Genomic DNA, 22,014 nt, shown 5'->3' with positions numbered 1-22,014 from the left:
TTTTTTCACGCGTAATCCTCTTTCTCAATATATATGTGTGAAAGGAGCGAGGAGAACACTGTGAATGTCAGAGAAAGGATAAGGCATTGTTCTGTTTCTGCGTTTCACGCAGTATCGATTGTTTCTTCGTCATTCATTGACTGTACACACCAGAGTTTCAAGATAATTCATTTTATTAAGAAATTTGTACTGATTTGAAGTTGGTATTGGATTGAAATAGTGTAATTTTCACATAATCCAATTTCCAAGGGGTTCGATCAGGGTTTCACTTGTTGTGCTTTTAATTTTTGTGCGGCAGTATTTTTAATAGTCTCGGTCGAATCGTAACTGTCTCTGACTGAGAGCAGTTTACTTTTTTCGCATTGCTACAAAAGCAATTACTTGTTGGAGAGAAATAATCTTACGGATCAGCTCTCGATTATTTCTTTCTTTCTTTCTGGCCCAAGTTTAATAGTTTCTTGAAATAGAAAAGAATCCTAATCCGAAAATGGGCGCTTTCCCCTTTCATTAATTTCACCAATTTTTTCATTTAAAGCGTGAAACCAGATAGATCTGTCTGTGTAGCTCGTGACTTTAAACTCTTCACCCTTGAATTGGAGAAACGTTGCTGCAACTTGTTCAATCCAATTAACTGATTCGCCTTGCGCACTATCGCTCCTAGGCCGAGTTACCACTACATACGCTCAAACGTCCTAAGACGAGCGTGCAATTATTGCATTCCATCCTAGCTGCGCTGTATAGCCTCACCTATCATTAATTCCTTTTCTCTCTCCATCTTACTCTCCATGCAACACCTGAGGCGTGCCTCGCTCAAACCATTCTTACCTCTTTACAATTTCAAATCTACCGAATCTACCGAATTTCCCGAATTTTCCGAAATTACATTTCGCAGCTTTATTCCCAATATTTGCCAGCCGTCTATTAAATGTTTTTTTTATTCAAACATCAACCAACCAATTGCAATTCCCGTATTAGCAGGTAGGGCACGATTCAACATTGAAACTCCTCGCAACCTTCGCTTCCAAACGTTTCCTACCGCACTCCAGTAATTTCTTCCTATATATACCGTTTCCCAGCCGTTATTGGCTGGAGAAAACTTTGCCCCATTTCTCCTAATAGCTATTTGTATCCGGAATTTGTTTTTAGAGACCTGACGAATTAGAGCATCAGAAATCACGCAAATTTTAATCAATTGAAATACCGCGGCTCCATAAAATGGATGTACAATAGTTATATAGCAATTAGGTGTTTATTTTAAAATGTTCGAATTTTTTTGTATTTTCGAAAGTGTGGAAGAAAAAAAAAGTAGAAAATGCCTATTTCATATATATGGCTTCAGCAGAGTCGGGAAGTTTATGTAGTTTTTATTGCGACTCAATTTGAAAGAGCATTTCAAAGTCACCTTTATTTCTTTGAATGGGACCACCCATTTTTTATTGCAAACTTTTCAACTACTTCAATTAAAAGGCTTTCCAAAAAATGTACTTGATCTATCGTCTCATCCATTGCAGTCGTTCATTATTTTGTATCTTCCTGGTCACGAACCGAAAAGTTTTTAAATAAACATTACCCCCTTTACGTACTATTATATATATCATCATTCTCCATATTGCCGTCAGCGTTGCTTTATAATTTTTTCCAAGACCTGGCGATAATCCAGAAGACGGTTTTATTATGAGCTACGCTTGTCGATTTTCAGTCCCTCTCGCCCGATACAGCGCTTTACGAAAGTGTCCGAAGTTTCAAGCTGGAATAGCCAGCTCATATATATTTATCACAGGAGATTTACAGTGTGTAAGTCGATCGAACTTGCACTTTGGCTGATTTTTCTTAGCTGCATCTTTTCTTGTTTTTTCAAGTGACTTGTAGTAAGTCGATACATCGAATTGCCAGGAATTTGTTGCTTAAGAGGACGATGACTAACATTTCGGGAAGTACCCGCCTAAAAAAAATCGGCCTCGCAGAGCGCGCTCTAAAGCCGCTCGCAAGCGCTTGGAAAGCGCTTGCAATTGTTTCGCGTTTAGACTCGCATTGGGCGTTTTCCGGTACTATTACGAGCGCCTTGCGAGCGCCTTCAGGGCGCTGGCAAGGCGCTCCCGAGGCGCTCGCAAGTCGCTCGGAAGGCGCTCGTAATAGTACCGGAAAACGCCCAAAGCGAGCCTAAATGCGAAACAATTGCAAGCGCTTTAAGAGCGCTCTGCGAGGCCGATTTTTTTTAGGCGGGTAGGTGGAAGGGAGGAGGAGGCAGGAAGATTACTGTTACCCGGTCGCGTTATGCCGTTGTTGGTGATATATCGTCAAGAGTTTGTCTAAAAACGCGTTGTTCCCAGTGATCTGTGATTTTCGCATCGAGCTCGCAGAAAGGGCCGTGAACTTTGGTGGTGTGGGTGAATCGCAGCCGATATCCTATAAAATAAGGATGTAGTGTGGTGAAAGGAAAGGAGCGAGAAAGAAAGAATTAAACGGGTCCGGAAGGGCCATGGGGGAGAAAGCATGTTCTCCGAGCTGTGCAGGGAGACTCTGCGGAAGGCCGCTGTGTGCTACAGTTCCGCTCGTGCACGAAGCCTCTCCCCATCGCCACCGACGAGTCCGCCACCTTCACCCTCCAAGGAGGCAAAAACTTGTAGCAATGCTGACCTGGCAAATGGCCGTCGTGTCACGGCTACCGACGAGGTCAAGGACGCGTGCACGTCGCCTCCTTCGCCGGGACGACGACGGACGCCCGTCCCCGGGACCGCGGATAGAGACCATCAGTCCTCGTCTTCCGCCGCCACCGCACACACCCTCATCGTCGCCCCCACCGCCAGGAACTCGACTACCTGCTGCGCCCCTGCTCCCAACCATCAAATCAGAGAGTACGAACGACCAGAAATCTTCATTCACTCGAATCTCAAACTCCGCGATCGCCACGGCTCCGATATGCTCACGTTCCCTTCTCACCTCTAAAATAAGTGTCTCCTCGCGATGTACACGCATCTCTATACCTATACGGATCAGTTTTTTACTACTATACTGACGTCACTATGCGATCGACAGAGACATTTCTCTCTTTTTAAATATTATTTCTGCTTTATATTTAAGTAATGTTCGCCAAATTTTCTTCGACGTTCGAAAAGAGTTGTAGCTTCCAAAGGACCTTTTATTATGATCATAAACATGCCATGGCACGGTTCTCTGTCCCTGTTTGAACCATCAAACAATAGTTTTTATCGATAATCGCTTCGTTCGTACGAATCTCATTCTTAGCAAATATTTCAAGCCATTATTTAAAAGAGGACACCCCCTGTCGGCGAGCAGAGTTTTTTTTTCGCGAGAGAGGGGTAGGACATAAAGGAGAGAAAGAGTGAAACTCGGTAGGTATAGTAATCTCGTGGAAAATTATTATGCGAAGGGTTCAAGCTCGAGAGACTTTCCTGAATTTACTTTGATATATTTCTGGAACGTGCCATTCCAATTGTAGCAGCACCGCCGCCGCGCGTACCAACTTCTTCATATATATTTATTAAACGAACGAAAAAGCAGCTGCGTTTAAAGCGAGGCCGGGATGACGTGAGCTTTCGGAATCCGTGACTCTATTGGATTTTAAAAAGAGGATGTCCTGGGTCAGGAAGCGACCAGCAGCAGCACCAACGGACTTTAGCAAACGATTGCCAGGACTCGAAGCACGAGAATGCCGGCGAAGCTCGTCCCAAGTATCTCGTGGGACAAAGAAGTTCAGGGATAGATCCCTTTCTCCCGAGGAATCTCGATTCGAGTATTCATCAAGACATTCCAGGAACTCCTCCGGAACATCGTCGCCCGAACCCGAGGACAACTCCTCAACTTCTGGCGACGAAGGTATATCCAAAAAATCTACCTTCTCTACCAAATATCTCGCATAAATCTCCTCTCTTAGCTTATAAACTTATACAAAATAAATTCTCTTCGCGCTCATACTCTAATCTCTACGAGAGATCCCAAACTGTGTACTTTGATCAAATTTACTACTTAAGAAAATCATAAGGTGCTTCTCTCTGTTCTTCTCTTCAATAATAATTAATATTGTCCCAATATTCAGTATAGGTATTCCTTTGTCCCCTTTGATCCTGAAAACTCATCTGCACGTTTTTTTCGGCTCAAATATTCAAAGAAATTTTATTGGTATTCGAAAGTTTTTCTACTATGTAAAATACTTTAATCCCTGGAATATTTAGAAGGATTCGGAAAGGATTGTGCGATCTGATGAGTCGGACCTTTGTTGGGTGCTTTTCCACTTTTTCCAGCTTTTCTGCTCGGAAAATACTGACCTATTCTGATAGAAAAAGTTTTATACAGATTAATTCTGTGATTGAAAAGTTTCTAAGGTATGCTCACGTAGCTTATGTGCATGTTGACGTATTGACTGTGGACTTTACATGAGCATAAGCGAAGAGCTAAAAGGTACGTCTGCACAACTGATGAACATATAAGTAATTTATCCCTGAAAAGTAAATGCTTATATATATATATACATTGTAATCAAGCTTTTCCCTTTTCGCTAACTTTGCCAAGAACTTTTGATGCCGTAACACCCTCCCTTCCGGAAATCTGCTGATCACAGCTTCATTTTTCATTGAAACGATAACTGAAAAAAGAAACGACCAAATTCTCCGAATTACCCTAAATCTTTCAACAAATCCATTATTTAATTTGCCTGGATTCGTCATCACTTAGAACTCGTATTAGAACTTTATCATCAAAATATGTACCAAGTTCAATTAGTTAATTAAATTATTCGTTATCAACTGACCCAATTTCTCTGATTATTTTCAGCTACATTATATTTGCACAGCAAGAATTTCTACGAGTTTCTAAATATCGTGCGAATTATTGTATCACTTTAATTGCTAAATTACTCTATAGGATAATATCGATATTGTTAAGATCTACTACATCTTTCAATTTCATCCAAGTTTAACTTATAATGGACTAGAATGCATCCATTTTACTCGATAGAATATAAATCCTCGGATTTTACTGGAGAGATATATTGTCCACCGCATCTTTAGCTTTTATTATCAGAAAGCACTTTTATACGATAATCATAAAAGCATAAAAGCGAAAACACAGGAGAAATTGAAGCAGCATCCACGATATTTTAGTTCATTTGATACTAAGATAAGCTTCGAGGTCAAAACAACTTATTATTCCGATGAACCATTTGGATATGTCACTGCTGAAGAGGGAGAGAGACGAGATGAATGCCAGCGCAACTTGAGGCGTGATAAGAGTCTTTCAATCTAGCTTTCAATTGGTAATACGTTCCCTATCCGTTAGTCAAAGGTGTCGTCCTCCGTCAGCCATACCTTTTCATATCGAGCTCCGATCCCTTCGAAAGAAATCCATCCTCGTGGTTCCCTCCCTTTATCTCGAACATTGTCCCTCGGCTATAAAATTTGATGGAAACGTTCAAGATATCTATTTTAGATTAAATTTACGTAACCTGTTTAATTTATAGTTCATCGCTATAACCACATCGGTACTATATTTACTACTTTTTTTCATGAATCTAAAAAAATTATTATTCTTTAAAAACAAAAAAGAGAGAAAACTCTGTGTGAGTAAAAATTTCTCATTCGAATTTCCAAGAGTTTAACTTATTTAGAATCTAGTGTGTGTAGGTGCGTGCGTGTGTAAATTTAATTATATTATATAAGGTTTATCCGAGTTTATTGGAGAGATCGAGTCTTTTGGGGAGTCTATGCGCGCTTTCACCGTCATATAAAAGTGGTGAAGCTACCTTCGAGGTTTGCCAAGTCTTTGGACACACACATATACCCGACGAGCTCTTGACAGATTTGTCTGGCTGCTCGCCTTTTTCCACTCAATATATGCGATACGATACGCTTCTCTCGAGTGGAAAACCCCGAAGCGTACAAAACGAATAATGGCAGCACGAACGTAAATCAGTGTCAGAATAGCTATCGATGCAAGCAGCTTTTAAGAACGAGGAACGCGCGCAAACCAAATGATACCGTCGTCTCTGCCGTCGACTGCAGCCCTCTTTATAGAAGATTTTTATTTCCCACCCACGGCGGCCCCTCTTATCACTTTTAAAATGGATATTAGCGTCTTCCACAAATATATACTTTTAACACGTACACTCTTTTTGTATCAACATAAACTATACAAATATATCATATTTCTATACAAGTGAATGAAAATAGAAATATTTTATAACTGTCTAATATTTTTCAACTGCTTTTGATAAGTGAACTTTTTATCATTCTCCCCACCCCCCATCTACTTACCTACAAATGAAAGTTGCATATAAGAATAAACTTCCATTTACGTTTATAGTTATGCTTTAATTCGCCAGCTTTTAAAACTATATTTGAAATGATCTAATAAATTTGGTAACTCGGCGAAAAAGTTTAGGTGAACTTTTTGATTTCTGGATGAAAGAAGGCGTTTGTGAAGTACGTGTATGATTAGAGGAAATGAAACTTTATAATAATTTCCATGTGTACAAAAAGCGAAAGTCTGAGTTCAGAAGGCTTCGGAATATCCCTCTCCAAGTTGCTACATTTACATAGCAAAGCTGCCACTCTCGTAGTCGTACCTCATCAAATGCATCAGGAAACCATGAAGAGATACGAGGCCTTATGAAAGTCCTCATCAATTCCACTATGTCATGCTTGACACGAGATTGTCTCACAAAAACTCACACCGCTGCGTTCAATTTTCGCTTAATCACAGCCTGTATACCTATCGCACACTTTTTATCAATCATATTCATTTTATTCAATCCTATAATTTATTCAGTTTAATAAGTGAACTGTAAATAACTATATAAATACAAATCTAGAGTTCAAAGTTGTTTCTGCTAGTGGGAATATTTTGTTTTATAAGAAAAAGATGGTTTTTGATACTCTCGGATATTTTCTTGATCAAAGTAAAGAGGAGAGACTTTATGTTGGCTTTGCCGCTTGGAGATTCAAATCCGATATGATATGGCTAGTATATTACCAAGACATAAAAGCATCAATGGAATACACGGAATCCATCTTGCCACTGTTCCTAACAATCATTTTTCATCCAGAGTACCGAGAAGGAAATTCTGCAATATTGTATCGCTAATCGAGAGCGTTAAATATATAAGTTTCGGTAACGAGCTGCTTCGTGATCGTATACCTTTCATACCATCTCCGCAATAAATTGATATATTCATCATGTTATATGTAGAAGGCTGCTATTATATTTTTATACTTTATTAATTGATGTAAGAAGAGAGAAGCAAAAAATATATTTTAGCCGCAAATATTTTACAGTCAATCTTCTAATTTTTATTTGTGGAAAACTTTTTCATCCATCTAATTTCAGAAAATTATGCCCATTTCTTATAAAGGCCATTAATTTAACCTAATTTATGCTATTCGAGGTGACTGATACTGATGGATCGCGTGAGCTTGAAAATCCAATGAAGTATTATACATCTATCCAGGATGGCAATTGTTTAAAATGAAAATAAGTGTAATCCAGAGGAAGCGAGTAATTAGGATGAGCGCTCTTATCGAATCAGGCATCTTATTGAGGCCGGTTCTCATGCAGAATGACCCAATTTCCTAGCTGGTTTATGACTTTATCCTCTCTCAAGTCGCTTAAAAAACCTGATAACGCCAGAGTTACGAAGCTTTGCCAATGGAAAACGAGCTTCAACAAAAGCCTAGCTGGCGGAAGGAAAGAAGGGTACACCGATTTTCACGACTTGGAGTAGCGAGAGCAATAGACCTGTACGTTCAAAGAGCTTTTCCTCTTCCATCCTTTCAATCAGTCTGAATAGAACTGGTCTGATCTTAAAACGAGCTTTTAACTTTCTGCTGTTGCTACTTCTGCTGCTGTTATATGCTGAACTAACGATCAATCTGCCAGAAAATCTTCTTGTAACAAGCTATCAACTTTATAACCGGATTAAACTTATTAGCACCTTAACTGCTTGACCGTCTTCTTCTTTCCTTCCTTCATCAGAACCATATCGCTGAGTCTATTGGAAAGTTTATTTCAGCTATGAGAAGGAGCTTTTAAAGGTCTCTTGGTAAAGGAGTCTCCATCAGTTTAGTTTATTCGCATTCCGACAAATCTCGTTTTCATTAAACCAAGAGGAAACTTGAAAATTTACTGTATAAGACATGTAATGAAAAACTTGTTTTTCTTTCGTCTTCTTATAGCTTTGTATATATAAATTGTTATATCATTTCTTGAACAATAAACTTTTCTGTGAAAAAGAAAATATAACAAAGAGTTTAAAATTGTGTAAATAAAAGCTATGATAAGTCTTTTTATTGTACTTGGTTTAGTAGTACAAAGGAAGAGGTTTTGCTGCTTTCAAAAGATATTGTTATTGGAGCCATGGATTAGCCGTGGAATTGGCATTCGCAGATGTATCCGCATTCTGTTTTTTAGCCACTTCTCTGTCATTCGTTGAACAGAAGCGGCTCGTTGGTTCAAGTAAAATCCACGAATATTGCCAACACACTTCACGTAAACACTACTGGCATGAGCGCTTTACGAGACAGAGAAAAGGATCGCGTGTCACGTTTATGAATATGTTCACTGAAAGCGCGAAATCGGTGAGCTTTTGTGAAAGGATAAGCCTGCTTTTGTTTCTAAATATTGAGTAGCCTGTATAGACGATACCTCTACTTTTATATTTTCCCCCTCTTTCTTTCTTTCTCTTTGTCAATTTGAGCACTAAATTAGTTTAGACATTTTATTGAAAAATTGGAAAATATTTCGTGAATTTTATGACGAACAATGGCTTATAATTTATTTTAAGCAGAAAACAGATAATCAATTATAATACATATATCGTTCTCCCCTTGTATTAATAAATATGGCTTAAAAATTTACAAATTCATCATTACAAAACTTGCTTCGAAAGACTAATTACGGCACTCCTGTAGCCTTATATCTTTACGTACTCGCCTTTAAAGTTTCTGTCCGTTAATTTAAGTCCAATCATTCTCTGGACGTTTAATTAGAACTTTAAAAGACGTTGCTTTCGTTTGGTTTTTTATTCACATTTCAAAAGTTTTTATTTGGACGGAGAAAAAGTCGCGAGGAAGCAATTAACGTGTTTGTGTATCTATTTAGTTGAGAAATGATCGTTGACATGAAATTGCTTAAAAATCATATTTCAAGTGCTCGGGAGCTATTTTAACAGGATATTTGAAGATAAGTATCGATTTGCAAAAATAACAGAGGAGGAGTCTTCATTTTCTAAAGGTGCCAATACATCGAATATACCATGTGTCGATCCAGTGGAGTAACACTTCGCATCGCACTCCTCATGTGTGTACCTATCTGTATCTAAGGGTGGAAGAAAGCCCAAGTGGAAAAGTCGGAAGTAGAGGCTGCAGGGAACCTCGTGCTCCGTTTCTGTGATTCTCTTTAGGTAGGCTTATTCTCACGTGGGTGATTACTTGTTTGCGAGCGAGTGCAACACAACACGGTCTATCTACTCGGCGCAATACTTTTTCCATTCTCAAAGTGTTGGAGGTGTCCTCGGTTGATAATGTTGGTACCACTACTACCACTGAATGTCGCACACGCTTGCAGCAGCGACTTGCCAGAAATACGATCTAAAAGGAAAACTCGTTTTATCCGCATTTATCGAATAGACGTAGCTCTATATCACCGTTTAGCACACCGTGTACCTTTCACTCCCATAAATCGAAATATCTTCTTCCTTCTTTATTGTCTCTTCCCTAGCGTCTTCTCGAAAGTCCTCGATTCACAACGTTCATATATGCAGTAGTGTCGCGAGAGGAAGCAGAATAAAGATATTGAAATTGTGCATTTTACAAAGCGCGTAATTTGTTTTTCAACCATTTTACTCCACTTTGCACCATTTCCACCCAACATCAAAAATAATTTATCATCTCGTGTAAATGAGTGCGCATAAAGCTCTTATTACCCTCTGTGCTTTACACGTTTATTACAAAAGCAATGATTAAAATCTCTTCGCGCACAAACTTTCTGTAGGAATTGAGATTATAGACTTTTCTTGACGTAAATATTTAACTTTAATCAATCTTTATTTCTGCAATTATACGTTAATTTCGTCTTATTTGCACTTAAGAAAATTTTTATAGGAAAAGAATAATTCCTTTGAGCAGACAGTATACAGTTTTTATTAAATCAACGAAATATCAATGGAAAACTATTGTTAGAATTAGGCACAAAATAAATTTGCTGCTGATTAAATTGAAAGTTTCTTTCCACCTTGGTATTCTCGCCAGCTAAAGTCCGTGGCTGGCCAACCAGACCTTAAATTAATGTTCCGTCGGTGCAAATGTGTTAAACTTTTTCTTCTCCTATCCGCATATTAGAAGATTCACTCCTTGGGGGTGAGAGACGGGACGGAGAGAAAATTAAATTGGAAATTCTCTTCTTTTTGGAATCGTACCAATCGATATTTCTCACTCGTCAATATTTCTCTCCTACAGCTCCAGGAACACTGAAATTACATAGTAATTTATCAGATTATTCCCTGTATACCACATATACAGATTAATATTTAGCAATAACGACGACACATCCATGAAGGATTTATTCTCGCGTCAGATCCTCATCCGATCTTGTCAATTATGCTGCCAGCCTAGTCGCGAAACTTCATTCGATCACCACCACAGCGCCGTTTTTATAACATGAATTTCTTAACCAGACGTCTCTCTCTCTCTCTCTCTCTCTCTCTCTCTCCTCGAAGGTATTATTATCGGGAATTCTCACTACGACGCGATTAATTAAATTCTTACTTCCCATCTTGCAGAGCAGTTGGAGTAAGTTTTCAATTTCTAAAGGTCCTATATAAATTGGATGTTGCCAGACAACACGCGTCCTATAGGGATTTGCATCATTTATATAATAAGTGTATACGTGTTAGCAGCCTCTTCTACAAATACAACATTAATGCGAATTCATGATAATCCAATGCTATACCTCGCTCCGCGTGCATATGTAGTACATTGTATTATAACTGGATGAATAAAGCTGACCAACTGATATATGACTTGCAGACATTGTTCTAAGACTAAATATATACGATATTTCAACCCCAACTTCATTCGAATTGGATAATAACCGCAGCCCAAGCGTTAAGTACGCGAATTAAATGCTGTTGCATCGAAAACAACACATAGATAGCTGGTGCTAAAAACAATGAAAGGAAGAATTATAGTCATATTATATATTGTTCCCTTGGAACATAATTATGTGAATAAGTGAGTGCTCTCCACCAGAGTTCATAGCCTTTGATTGTTATATACACTTTAGGTAGGATTGTGAAAAAGTGCTATAAGCATTATTTACCTACTTTTCTATCAGAGCATAGCAAAAATATACAAATTTAGCAAATTATTCAAATCTACAAAAAAAAAAGTTTTAGACTTTATCGAGTGCAAAAATATTTTAAATTTATATATTTAGAATCGATTGTTTTATAATTTTCACAATGAATTTTATGCAAAACTTCAGTTATCTAATTGACCTGCCACATAAATTTTGTCTTGTCATATTGAATTTAAGTATTCGCCCAATGCTTGTCTTATCTCATTTACAAAGTTTTTCCGATAATTCTTCGCTTGTTAATCTATAAAACCTTCTTTATCAATCTTCGTTGAATATTTTGACAGATTTCTTGAGGTTCTCGTGTATATTAATTTCAATTTGCGTCTACGCGTATGTTTGTAGTAGCTGTGCAAATTTTGCTTAAAGTAATAGCGTTTTAGACGAGTTTATAATTGTTGATTTTTTGTTTCAGCTGGAACCGCTCCTGAAGAAACTGTCCAAAGGTCCAGTTCTGCACACAATCGCCACTCTCTCACGAAGGGTAAGCTCTCTTCTATTGAATCTTAAATGTCCATTAGTAATTATATTAAAATAATTAGTGAAATAGTATTTATCTCATGATGCTTTCTCCTAGATATTATTATTATTAGCATGAATTTGTAATTATTGGACTGGTAGTTGTTATTTCATCTTTTTTCTTAGCTATTTAAAATTATGTTAAGCGAAATAGTGAAAGATTATTATTCTATAGATTTGACGAGATGCTCGAAGAGATTGTTATAGATTGAACACGAGAATTATTAAATTCTTGGCTAAAATTGATGGTAGACAGTGATGTTAATCTGGTTCTTCCTGAAGTATATATATATATATACATAGCGTATTGGGTATATCCATTTAGAATGGAAGGGAAATCAGTATCACGTCGTTGATCGGAACAGAGCAGCAGAAGCATCAGAAGGGGGGGGGGGCGAGGATGAGTGGAGTCTAATACCTGAAAAGCTAGAGATAGCAAACGCAATTCTCCCGTGTATTGTAATACGTCAAGTAAATTTAATAAACGTTTTAATTCCCCTCCGATCGTTTTCTGACGTGCTTTGTGCATCGTGAGCTAAGCAATTTAATCATTTCGGAAAAGGAAGGACAAAACTGTCGATACTATTGCTATACGAAACAAAATAAGAGATCCAAAATTCTAAATTATTAATTTTGTGTGAAAGCTTCGAAATTTAAGATTGAATTTTCAACTTCTTAAATAATCAGAATTTGTGTAAGCGATCATTTACCAAGCAAATCTTCCGTAACATTTAATCGTTACGATTTGAAGAAAAAAAAAAAGATTGAAAAATTCCTATTCGTGCTCGCGAAAGTTGTTATTGGCTGGCGTGGAAAAATGTTGAAGATTGATGAAGGAAAGGAACTGTTATAACGTTTCAATGCCGAAGCTTTGAAGTGGCATTCCTTGCCGACCCAGTTACAAACAGAAACGTGAGATCAGTAAGCAAAGTTCGGTTGGATCAACCCTCTGTTTCTTCTATAATTTGAACATGGGAAGAAAGGCATTTCCGTCGACCCGCCCGCGCCCATCCGGCACTAATCGCCTTTCACTGTCATCTTCAATTTTTATTTTGATTGTTTTATGAAGACTTCTGAAAAAAAAAATGTCTACTGTATTTTTTTATCACGTCAAGAAATACAATACCTGTATATACACAATATTATGACGAAACATTACGGTATGCTAATTATCTTTAGTAGAAATTGAAATAATTGTTTATGATCGGTTAAATTAAAAATGGCGCCGTCAGGAATGGACTGAATGTAGCACCAATAGTGGTAACTATGGAGTTCAATGCATCAAATACATTTATTTTCTTTAGAACAAACGATGCACTGGTTTGCACAGATCGGGGACAACGGGGATTCCCCTGATTTATCAGGTAAAAGTTGGTACTTACCAACTATGGATGCACGGAGTGGATAATTTTGCGAGCCTTCGCATTTGAGAACATTTTTACTCGTACTTTTATAACATTATATTTTTTATACGAGCTTGCGCATGCATGTATGTTTTCTTGAAGCGTTTGAGAGGCGCTCTTGCGCATTCCGGTTTCTCTTACTAATTTGATAATCTTGTTTGTGCGTTTGTGTGTGTGTATGTAACCAACTGGCCATATTCATTGATTTACTGACTATTCGTATAATGTGATAGGGATAGCGATGAAAAGAAAGTAAATTGATTTTATTTCCTCGTTAGGTCTGTTTTTACGTAACTTTATACAGGGTATTTAATAGTCCCCCTTGGCAGTTATGATTTGGAAAATGATGCAATTTTATAAATTAATAATAAAAAGCAGTCCTTTCTCTCCTCTCCCCTTAAACAATATTAAGGTAGTATTCATTTGGCCTTGAAAGGTCGTACGAAGGTCAAACTAATTTTTTCAAATGCAATCCTTTTATTTCTTATTTATATATTTTCGTAGCTTATCACAGAACTTTTTCAAAATACTGATGAATCTGTCATTCCAACCAGCTGGTTTCGAGGTATTCGGTACGAAATCGCACGTGGCTATGGGTTTCGCTGCAATAGTGTGCAAAGCTTCCTCGCATACTCCACTCATCTATACTTACAATTCCAAATTTAAATATCTCGCAAACACAGCTGGGTGGAGTGACACATTCAAAAGTATTTTAAGAACCTCTCGAGATAGCCTACAGAATAATGTCGATGCAACACTTATAATTTGTTCAATAGGAGCAAATGCGATACTTTGAATTTTGAAGAAAAAACTGCCGGCATAGTGATAGCGACGGAAATGATGAAATTGGCTGATGGCGATGAGACTTAATTACTGACAGACTAGCCCGTCTGTCTGCAAGAGTCATATATACAAAACGTACATTGTAGCACGAAAAGGTTTAATCAGTGAAACGTGTGTGTTGCGAGTACCAGCTCACTCGTACGTACCGCGAACACAAACGGCAGAATCGTAAATCTGGCAGTTGCAAAATTAGCATAGATGATTTAATTGTTCCGTAGACATGCATACATATGCACGCAGGGCGTGTTTCGCATGTCGCGCTGACGTAGAATATGTTGACCGTTTTTACAGTGTGTTCGAGTTTGCTTGCATGTTAACGTACGTCGAACGACGCTACGCGAATGAATAATTTATATAGATAATACCGAATGTCAGATTGAACAGAAAAAAAAATCCCTCTTTGTTCTCGCCAGATGTGAGGCGCCGCCGAAGTCTCTACGACGAAGACTCCCTTGACGGTGATCATCCTTACGAGAATGAAGGTACAAATCATTTTCAACGAAACTCTTCCCACTTCTTCTTTGTCTCATTGAAAAAACACTGGTCTAATCCTGTTTTTTTCAACCTACAAGACTCGTCATCTCTATATTATCATTATTTCCTTCTTTTCTTATTATCAGTATATTTAATCATCGTTCGTTTGTAATTATCACTTTGAATATATCGAATACTTTGATGAATGTACGATTAAGGTTAACCCTTTGAAGCATGCGGCGGTAAACCATTTTACCATCCAGAGTTCTTCAACTTTTACTCATTTACCTTATTTTTTTTCTGCTGTATTATTCTCTTGTTATAATAATTAATGACGACACGAATACATTATATGCGAAGAAAACGACATTTTCTTTTTGATAGAAACAAAGTATTATTGACAGTGCTTTTTGAGACAATCACTTGACAATTATTGATACCACATGGATTTCGTCGTCGCTGCTGATTAAGAATACGATATCAAATTTTCAAAATTCAAAATGACGTACGAACGAAATGCTAAAACGTAATCAAATTCGATTTCTTATTTTGTTACTCGGCAGCGGGGACTTATAGGAGCGCTGATTACGAATCTAAAGTTTAAAGTACAAAATTCAACAAAAACAGCTAATTCTTGTGACAATCTATTTAAAAAAATATATAAACCTGATTTGGTTGAATTTCAAAATTCTGTTTGTTCAAATTGGATCCGCCACTTTGAAATGAAAAAAATTAAATGAGAGAATCGTAATAAGCGCGAGTCTCACGCAAGAAAAATGTAAAACCAAAAGCAGAAAAGTGTGTACTTCAAAGGGTTAAAAGGCGATGGTAAATATGTACCTGCATGAAACTCGATGCACATATTTTATACGAAGAAATGCGCGTGTCATTCTGAATAAGCGATCAATATGCGATTTCTTTTTTCTTTTCTTTTTAAAGAAGCTGAAGCTTAAATCTCTTTCCTACAAATTTTGGTTTAAAGTCTCCAATATAAAAAGTGTCTGTTTTAGGACGAGAATCGACGGGAAGCGCAAAAGATGTTGACAGAGCGAAGCTCGTTCGCGAAAGACAGAACGAGGAGCGGCAGCGGAAATTGGAGGAGCTGAGACAACAGGCCCTCGCCGCCCAACGTTTTCGAGAGCAGCGAGAGGAAGAGCGCCGAAGACGCATAGACGAGCTTAGATCCCGAGACAACGACAGGTTCAGTATCCCCCTCAAATATCACTTTGAACAATATTCATATTCTAATCGCAGTGCTAATTAGAAGATATTTAATTCGGCCCTGAAATCAAATTAGATACGAATTGGTGGGTAGGTACAGGTATTCGGTTTATCGAGGCCATAACACTGACTACGATGGTCAGACATTGTTTAGATTTTACGGACAAGTATAGAAAGGGAAAGGCATTTACGTAGCAGTCGGTTAATTAAAGTTAAATAACAATTTAACGTTTTTAATCATAAAAGAGTTTATGTAGTAATTTTAATGCAATATATATTTAATATAAATTTGTGAAACAAACGCGCTACCTAAACCTGATTTTAATATTGTACTATCGTTTGTTCCCTATACCAAGATCTACTTGTTTATAAGGTTTAAAAAATATAGCGATTAACGTCGAAAGTAAGAGGGGAATGCCAGCTAGGAGCTTATACGAGCTTTAGAAACTATTACAAGTTTGGCCTCGTTAACAAAATGTAGTCCTAAACTGTTTTGTCGCTACTGGGAAGCCCAGGAAGTATCTGTGAACCGATTTTGCACTATCCCTTATGCAGCAGTAAAACTATCGTAGGCAGATTAGAATAATGAATTTAATGAATTCGACAGAATCCTATATATGTATATGATCACATTATTATATAAAATGAAATGGGGGATAATGATTTTATATGATAATACGAAGAAACAATTTGCAGACGGAATCAAGTGGAGGAGAGGAAAAGGTTGATATGCGAGGCAGAGCGGGAGAGACGGGAGGCAATATTGCGGAAGAATCAAGAAAGAGAGGCTCGTATCGAGGCAAGGAGAAAGAACGAGAGATCGCACATCGTATTTGCATTCGGAAGTTCTACACCAAGGATGTTGGAGCCAGCGGATACCGGCGGCTCTTCATTCTGGGGCACTCGACGAGCAACCTCGACGACCAACGTGATGATGTTCTCCGCGGCTCAACCACTCACGAGAAGGTCCTCCGAGAGGGAATTGGACGGTAGCAAAAAGCGAGCAACCTCTGCCGGTGGACTAGATCGAAAGCCCGGTGAAGGTAAGAAGATACGCGTCCCCTTTCCCCCTCTATGTCGCCGTACCTCAAAATTATTTCTTTCCTCAGCAACGATGATATGTGTACTTGTACTATGGTACTACATTTATAGAATATATAAGCATAAGCATTGGCTGCCTCATGAAAACCGAACAATTATTATTACCCTTGAGACGCGGCCTATTTATTTCTCTTTTATATTTTATACAATATATGTACTGCTACAGTCCCTGTGTTATTAACCTTTCGACGAAAATTACTCAAAAAGGCAGATAGATTGTACAGCTGAAATGATGCAGTCATTTCTGAGCGCTCCACCAATAGGTTAAAATAATTCAATAGAATATGTGGTATAGAGTCGAAAAGCAGAGCCGAGCCACCTCCACTGGCAACCTCCACCGAAACCCTGACACGAAGGTCAGTAGAGAGAATTAATTATTAGGCTAGTATGGTATGCCGAGGATTTAATTCAATGAAATAGGAAGATGGACCGTCTCTTTTATATCTCCGCAATATTATGCAGATGTGCAAGGCGTAGGTTTGTCATTGACTATAGTTAACATTTTCAAGTGTAGCTCTCAACTATAAGTGTAATTTGTTTCTTCTTTTGCTCCCCTATCAATTAAATCCTACAAAACTCCTTTAAAATGTTGCTATATGAAAACTCGAAGTAGGTGGAAAGAGCCTCTCTGATGCTGAAAGCTGTGTCTGGGAAGCTAACTAAGGTCAGTGCGAGGGTTTCTGAACTGAGAGACCTGACAGACTTTATGAATTGTTACATTTTAGTGATTTATCTTAAATTCTCTTTTCTGTACGACATGAAATATGTTCATCTTATGATAACTCATATATCTGTCAACAACCTTTCTACTCATCCGTAACACTATGGGCTCTTGGCTGATTTTCTATTTTGTTTTTAGTGTCCTTTTATCACGTGATTTATCAGTGATTGATTTTTTATCTCTATATTTTATATGTACATGTTATAAAAACTTTGTAGCTCTCTGATAGATACTACAAGCTAGGCTATACACGTTCAATTTCTTGTTAAATGTATGGCTTCGCTTTAGTACTTTTTCAATGTTGTATTTAACTAATGACGAGAGCAATAGTGAAACCGACCAATCGGCTGCTGCTGTTCCTCTATTTCACGTTCAGCGTAAAAGTTGTTCTATTGACGTTTTTCTCTAGTTTTAGCAATAAATTGTACACCAGATGTACGATTATTGGAAATAATTTCAGCCAAGTGAAACAAGTTCGAATTGTGCGGAAAAGCAAAAAATTCAGATCAACGGGTAAATGTTATTCAGATTTAAAATTTTAGGTAATAAATTTGTTTATCAGTTGGTAGCCTGATAAAGGTAAACGACGTAGTAGCAAACGCGTCGAATTGTAGACGTATTTATTGGTTGGTAGACATATAGCATATATTTTCGTTGTCCGTGTATCTCTCCCACGGTCAAGTTTTCATCAGTTGAATGGTGTTTATGCGAAGAGCAGCGGTGTGTTATTCTTCTACGTCTGCTCTTCAAAATTTCGGTTTCGTATTGGCTGGGCAGATCACGAACTTAGCTTATATCGCTTTTACGTGCTTTACGCAGATCAGTTAGTGATATTTCATTGTTTTGCTAATTTCCATTTGACGTAAAGCATGGAAACTATATTCCCACGCCAAACATGTGCAAAGAGTACGTTTCGTTTATTTCGTAACTTTCAGTGCTATTTCCTTTGAAACAGTCGCTTCATTATTTTTTTAAAGCATTCATACTTGCTTTGTATTTATTAATAAACTGTGCGCTCTCTCTCTCTCTCTCTTTATTGGAAAAAGTGAAAGTGATGAATTGAATAGTTTAAAAAAAAATCAAGTCACCGACAAACAAGTGCCTACTGTTTAGTCACATTACACGACACGTTTGTCAATGCTACAGCATCTCATACCTGATATCAAAAAATAAAAGAGACACATCCTTACCTCTCCTTGTCAATCTATCTTGGCTAATAATATATACGTATAAAATATCCTTTAAAGCTCAAATGAAAGTGATTAATATTACTCTTTACTAAACAAACATAAACCAAATCCTGCTTCATAACAATCATTTTATTTAATCCGGATTGAGAAAGTTAATACAGGGGTGGTGGCTCTTGTAAAAAATTTATTTATTAATACTTTCTATATATGCCGATTTCCCATCAATCCTTCTAAACTCTATAAACAAATCTTACCTAATATTGCAGCGTTGAATGGTCTGTTTGCAGATATGAGAATGTCCTCGTCAATGTATGAGGTATTCAATTGGAATTCTAGCCCTGATCCTCCTTTAACCCCTGGCAAAAATAAAAGAGCCAGCCTCTCGCTATGTACTGACATCTTTGCCATCGATGATAAGTCTGATAGCAACGTTAGGCGTTCGATGATTCAGCGGGCTGCCAGTGGTGAGTCCAGAAGCGAGAAGTCTGCAACAGGGAAATATTCTTTTGTCCCAGAATGACCTGTCTATCATTTAATAGCACTCAGTCCTGAAATTTCTGTTCTTTATACAGTTTGTTCAAATACATACGACAGCATGCTGACTCACTAATTTATATATTTCAATTATACTATTATTTGTCATTTGTGAAATTTTGCTGCATCTAAAGCCTATGTATAGCATTCAACCATTGATCACATTTTGCATCATCCTATTATTGCAATTACTCTTGTAAAATCTGTAGCCTTAAAGCAATATGCATTTTTGTTAACCTTTACATTAATTAACTTTTATCGCGAATAACAGCTTTTTTAACCCCATACGTTATTTTATGTTGATTAACTCGACACTTTTCCACTAATATACTTATACATATACATAAATTTACATCGAACGGACACTGATATCACGCTTTTTTTAAACACATTAGATATATTTAATAGACATTTTGCCGCATATTCCACAAATGAAAGTGTATAGACAATGATTCTTGTATCACTGCTGAATAATTTTTTAAGTATTGACGTCTTTATAAAATAATAGTTTCTTTACCAATTCTATTATATATTCCTTTTGAAATTAGCAAAATTTAGAATATAGGGGGAATTATTCGTAGGAAATAATTTCATCGTGGTTATTTTCATAGGTAGCGTTGTTCTATTAGCCAATTTCTCTTGTTAAATTGTGCATGCTTCCAATTTCTATTCATAAACTATTTTTAGGGATCTCAGTAATACATGATATTGACTTTTCAAAAATTTAGGAATTGTCGGGGTTCTCAGCTTGTTTAAAAAATAAAAAAGAAAGAAAGAACATTTTAAGAGCGACTGTGATAGATTATTCTTTATGATGTGTATATGTATATAAGTCCTATAAAATATGATTTCACGATCAGCACGTTGAGTGAAATCAAGAAAGTGTTGAAAATGCATCTTTAAGCTCCTATAAATATTCTTCATTTTTATATAAGTATATATATATAAATATTAGGGTGTCGTTAAAAAATGAATTTTCGATGGAACCTCGTAAAACACTAGTATTTGATAAGAATACTAAACGCGTTAATACTTCAAGACAAAAACAATAAGAGAATGCGTACCTTATAGCAACTATCAAGCTGCATTTTTTCAAAGATAATTCATAAAATATATGTACATTTGGAGAAACACGCACGCCCAGCCATATATACATACACAATATAATGTTTTCTCTAGAGTGAATTAAATTTTACACAGAAGAGGTTTCAAACAGCTTTTTTCTTTTAATGGAATAACGTATTACTATAAAGATATGTCAAACAAAGTTATTAATTGTTTTAGGTAAAGTACTTTATTCTTAATTTGTGAAACTTTTGTATAGATTTGTAAAAATATCAGTTTGTTGCTATTATAACGCAAATTTTTAGGAGATATCTTACATAGACTGTAATCGAAAAGACATTGCTAGTTTGAATTTTTGAACGAGCGCCCCTAATATATGCATATATATATATATATATAAAAAAGTATGTAGAATGTATGTGTGTGGTATAAAGTTTGCAAATGTACATTTTAGCGCACTAGAAGGGGAGGAAAGGTTGGAGCTAGCTTTTAAGGAAAGTTCTTTACAGGTGAAGAGGGCGATGGAACTCCTGGAACTCCTAGTTCGGTTTATCTTCGAGTGAACAGGAGACGCACGGACCTGATGCCTACAATACCGTCCCCTCGAGATGGCCTACCCTCTGCAGGAGGACGTAGCTCCAGCGCTAAGGCTTTCGCACGTTCGCCAGGTAGGACTTACTCCATGTCCAGGCTGGATCAGCTGGCGCAGCCCAGGAAACGCACGACAGAGCTTGGCACGCTGACGGAACAGCAAAGCCAGCCTTTGAGCGCTTCTAGCATGAGTCGCAGCATGTCACATTTAGCTGCCTCCGGAGCCAAGAGCCTTAATCGTTCCGATAACTCGCGTAGCATGGGTACATTGCCGGGATCAGTCCCCGTGCCAAGGCCCACTAGGGCTGAGAGGCTTCGACGCAAAGCCCGAGAGCACCAAACTCAACAGCAACAAGGTAAGCGCCTACCTTCTTGCAGTGCAGCACTCAACTCATCGATCGACTATTTATACATGTATACATATATCGTATACGAGACAAATATTGTCTCTACATGCATATATGGTTTAAAGCAAAAGCTCCTTATTCTACGTGTCATTGATATATTCAGAGACCAATATTCCTAGGATGTAGTCGCTAGCCTTTTAAACCTGCAACTGTCAATTCTACAAACTTAATTGATTGTTGTCTGATTGGATTAACGCAGGAATAATCTAGATGATACGTCTGTCGAGTTGGGTGCACACATGCTGCATGTTTAAAGTATGGAGCCATTGTAAATCAATAGGATAGATTCTGATATGCCATAGATTTTCTGCAACTTGTAAAATCGAGTTATTCCTTCAACTTTTTAATCATGCGTGGCGCATTAAAAATGCAAATTGTTCAAGTGCTTTTTATACAGAGTCTCTCGTAAACTAACGTTTATTGTTTATTGCACAAATCTAATGCTTTTGACATATACTATATGTCGGTCACATGTACACAAACGTAGCTACAAACTCTTTGTTACACTGTAGGTATACCTGCTTATGATTATCTTTAACATTATTGTACATATTGATTAACAAAAAGCTCCTGCTAACGAT

The 22,014-nt window shown here is 37.3% G+C and overlaps 1 protein-coding gene across 22 annotated transcripts in view; it reads left to right on the top strand.

The window, feature by feature from the left end:
• The window catches only part of ens (ensconsin), a 121,780-nt gene that overhangs the window by 91,365 nt on the left and 8,401 nt on the right, over positions 1 to 22,014 (top strand). For 5 of the 22 annotated variants that reach the window (XM_066732014.1, XM_066732019.1, XM_066732023.1 and 2 more), the window contains exons 2-8: positions 11,780 to 11,848; positions 13,188 to 13,247; positions 14,543 to 14,611; positions 15,614 to 15,803; positions 16,521 to 16,867; positions 19,124 to 19,300; positions 20,945 to 21,382. In XM_066732014.1, coding sequence (XP_066588111.1) covers positions 11,780 to 11,848; positions 13,188 to 13,247; positions 14,543 to 14,611; positions 15,614 to 15,803; positions 16,521 to 16,867; positions 19,124 to 19,300; positions 20,945 to 21,382 — 1,350 coding nt within the window. Of the gene's footprint in view, positions 1 to 2,330; positions 2,856 to 3,607; positions 3,838 to 11,779; positions 11,849 to 13,187; positions 13,248 to 14,542; positions 14,612 to 15,613; positions 15,804 to 16,520; positions 16,868 to 19,123; positions 19,301 to 20,944; positions 21,383 to 22,014 lie in introns of all 22 variants that reach the window. The other 17 variants (XM_066732038.1, XM_066732047.1, XM_066732059.1 and 14 more) reach the window with 8 other exon arrangements.

The sequence above is a fragment of the Prorops nasuta genome, unplaced genomic scaffold (genome assembly GCF_024137725.1).
Source record: "Prorops nasuta isolate Cenicafe-Biocafe unplaced genomic scaffold, Cenicafe_Pnas_1.2 PNAS00002, whole genome shotgun sequence".
In the NCBI taxonomy this organism is placed as follows: Eukaryota; Metazoa; Arthropoda; class Insecta; order Hymenoptera; family Bethylidae; genus Prorops; species Prorops nasuta.
This window is presented reverse-complemented; position numbering and strand designations above follow the sequence as displayed.